Source organism: Polistes canadensis, unplaced genomic scaffold (assembly GCF_001313835.1).
Source record: "Polistes canadensis isolate GaletaPanama2010 unplaced genomic scaffold, ASM131383v1 scaffold_524, whole genome shotgun sequence".
Classification (NCBI taxonomy): domain Eukaryota; kingdom Metazoa; phylum Arthropoda; class Insecta; order Hymenoptera; family Vespidae; genus Polistes; species Polistes canadensis.
Genome location: NW_014570071.1, coordinates 39,639 through 42,109, shown reverse-complemented (window position 1 = coordinate 42,109; position 2,471 = coordinate 39,639). Strand labels below are relative to the sequence as shown.

The following is a 2,471-nucleotide window of genomic DNA, read 5'->3' as shown; positions in this document are numbered from 1 at the left end:
CAAGGCCCCGTTGGTAGGGATTTACCCATCTCCTATTGCTCGCGAATTCTGAATAAAGCTAAAATGAATTATTCTACTATTGAAAGAGAGTTATTGGCAATAGTTTTCGCTACAAACTATTTTAGGCAATATTTATACGGTCGAGAGTTCTATCTTATAACTGATCACAAACCACTAGTTTAGCTAAAATCGGTAAAAGACATGACATCAAGATTAGTAAAGTGGAGTCTAAAATTAGCTGAGTGTACGTTCAAAATTATTTATAAATCAAGAACTACAAATGCTAACGCTGACGCTCTATCATGAAATCCAACATAATCTAAAAGAGTATTTTCTATAAACACATGTGATTCTGATAAGAGTATTTTTCACTTTGAAACTAAGAACACAATGACAGATAATGAGGACAGTGACCCCGACGTAACAGCTGACGGCACGGGCGACCTCGACAACGCGTCATGGTTAGCAACACCAGCACTAGAAGACGAAAATACAGCCGTTGAAAGCTGTAGTGACTACAAACGACTACACTCTCCACATACACAATCAAAAATAAACAATAATATAATAATGATAACAAGAAATGTAGGAGTCTCACGATACTCTCTACAATTAAGGCATGATAATATTGTAATATTCACCGATTTAAACGGCACACCGTGCGATACTGGTGCTAAACTATTAGAACAAATAAAACTTATTTCGCACGTAAAAGATATAACTTTAGCTAGTGCCAAGGTAAATAACATAGGCAAAAATAAATTATCAATTATCCCTATAAAGGAAAACATCGCAAACAGCACAAAATTAAAAACGATATACGAGGCAATTGGTTCCTTGCTCTCGGTAGTAAGAGAGCTTAACTTAAAATCCGTTAGCATCGCCAAGACACAATGCTTGAACGGCATATTATGGCCTCGAATTCAAAAGAAATTATGTAACACGTTTGATTCAGAAAAATGCTGTATTACTATCTGTTTAAACCAAATCTTAGTTCCTATGTTAGAACTGCGGGAAGAAATCCTTGCCGAATGCAACTCCTCGCCTATTAGTAGGCACAAAGGCGTCACAAAAACGTATAATAAAATTCGACATAAATATCATTGGCCCAATTTGAAAAAGGACATTCGTGGTTTTATTAAAAATTGTAAAAGTTGTCAGTTAAAGAAGTTAGTAAGAGTAAAGTCCAAAGAGCGAATGATACTTACTGATACACCGGGAGCRGCGTTCGACAAAATATCCGTGGACATGGTCGGGCAACTCCCTGAAACGAAATCAGGAAATAGATATATTCTCAAAATACAAGACGCACTTACTAAATATTTTATTGCAACGCCATTAAAGACAAATACGTCTATAGATATTGCCGAAGGATTAGTCTATAATGTTTGCAATGTTTTCGGGGCACCACGATCCATATTGACTGACCAGGGAGCGAACTTTACTAGTTCACTTTTAAAGGCAATAGCCAAAAAATATAATCTAAAACAAATAAGAACAACAACGTTTCATCCTTAGTCAAATAGATCCCTAGAAAGATCTCATATTVTATTAATAAAATATTTAAAACACTATATAAATAAAARKAGCGAGTAGGATAAATGGTTAAAACACTCCATGTTCGCATATAACACCAGTACGCACGAGGGAACCAGGTTAACCCCTCATGAATTGATATTTGCAAAACAAGCTAATATCCCCTCTGCCGACGTACATACTAATGTAGCTTTAGACAACACATATTCAGAATATAAATTTAGATTTGGTTAATAAAATAAAAAAGCCTAAGAACATTGCAAGACGGAAACTGGTAGGAGCTAAAATCAGATCAAAATATTACTACGATCAAAGTGCTCGGGGTCAGAACYTAAATGTTKGCCAATACATATATCTTTTAAAGGAACCAACGACAAAACTTGGCAGTCAATACACTGGCCGCCACCAGATTCTAGAACTGCTACCTAATAACAATATTAAGATTTACTATAAGAATAAAAGTAGAATCGTTCACAAAAATTAGGTCAAGATTGCTAAAGACTAATAAAATAAATATCTTTTGTTTACGTATAAAAATGAAGACGATATTGGGTTTCCTTGTCATTTACTGCCTTACTGTCTTGTCCGCATTACTTGGCTACGATTGCGGAGGCACGGCGGCAAATACCACCACGGTTTCATTACTGGAGGCAAGAGAGTGCGACCTCCCTAACACAACTGTCAACAAAACGCAGACATACGAGCAACTGCTACAATTAATAGACTACGATTATACCATGGTGTTTCAGTGCAGGGTAGAAATTGACAGAACAATATATTATTGCGGGATGAGTTYGCACATCTCAGCTGTGCATAATGGTCGACACGTGTACTTGCTTGAAGTCTCACGTGAAGTGTGTGGTTCAATTATCAGGACGGGAACATTTTCATTGAATTCCTTCACCCAAATAAGTGGTCTATAAATCAATGCAACT

General features: G+C 36.3%; 1 protein-coding gene across 1 annotated transcript; it reads left to right on the top strand.

The window, feature by feature from the left end:
• The first annotated feature begins 390 nt into the window (after nucleotides 1-390).
• On the top strand, nucleotides 391-1,518 carry LOC106792652. The gene has a single exon (XM_014759147.1). The coding sequence runs from the start codon at nucleotides 391-393 to the stop codon at nucleotides 1,516-1,518; it is 1,128 nt and encodes a 375-aa protein (XP_014614633.1).
• Nucleotides 1,519-2,471: the final 953 nt, after the last annotated feature.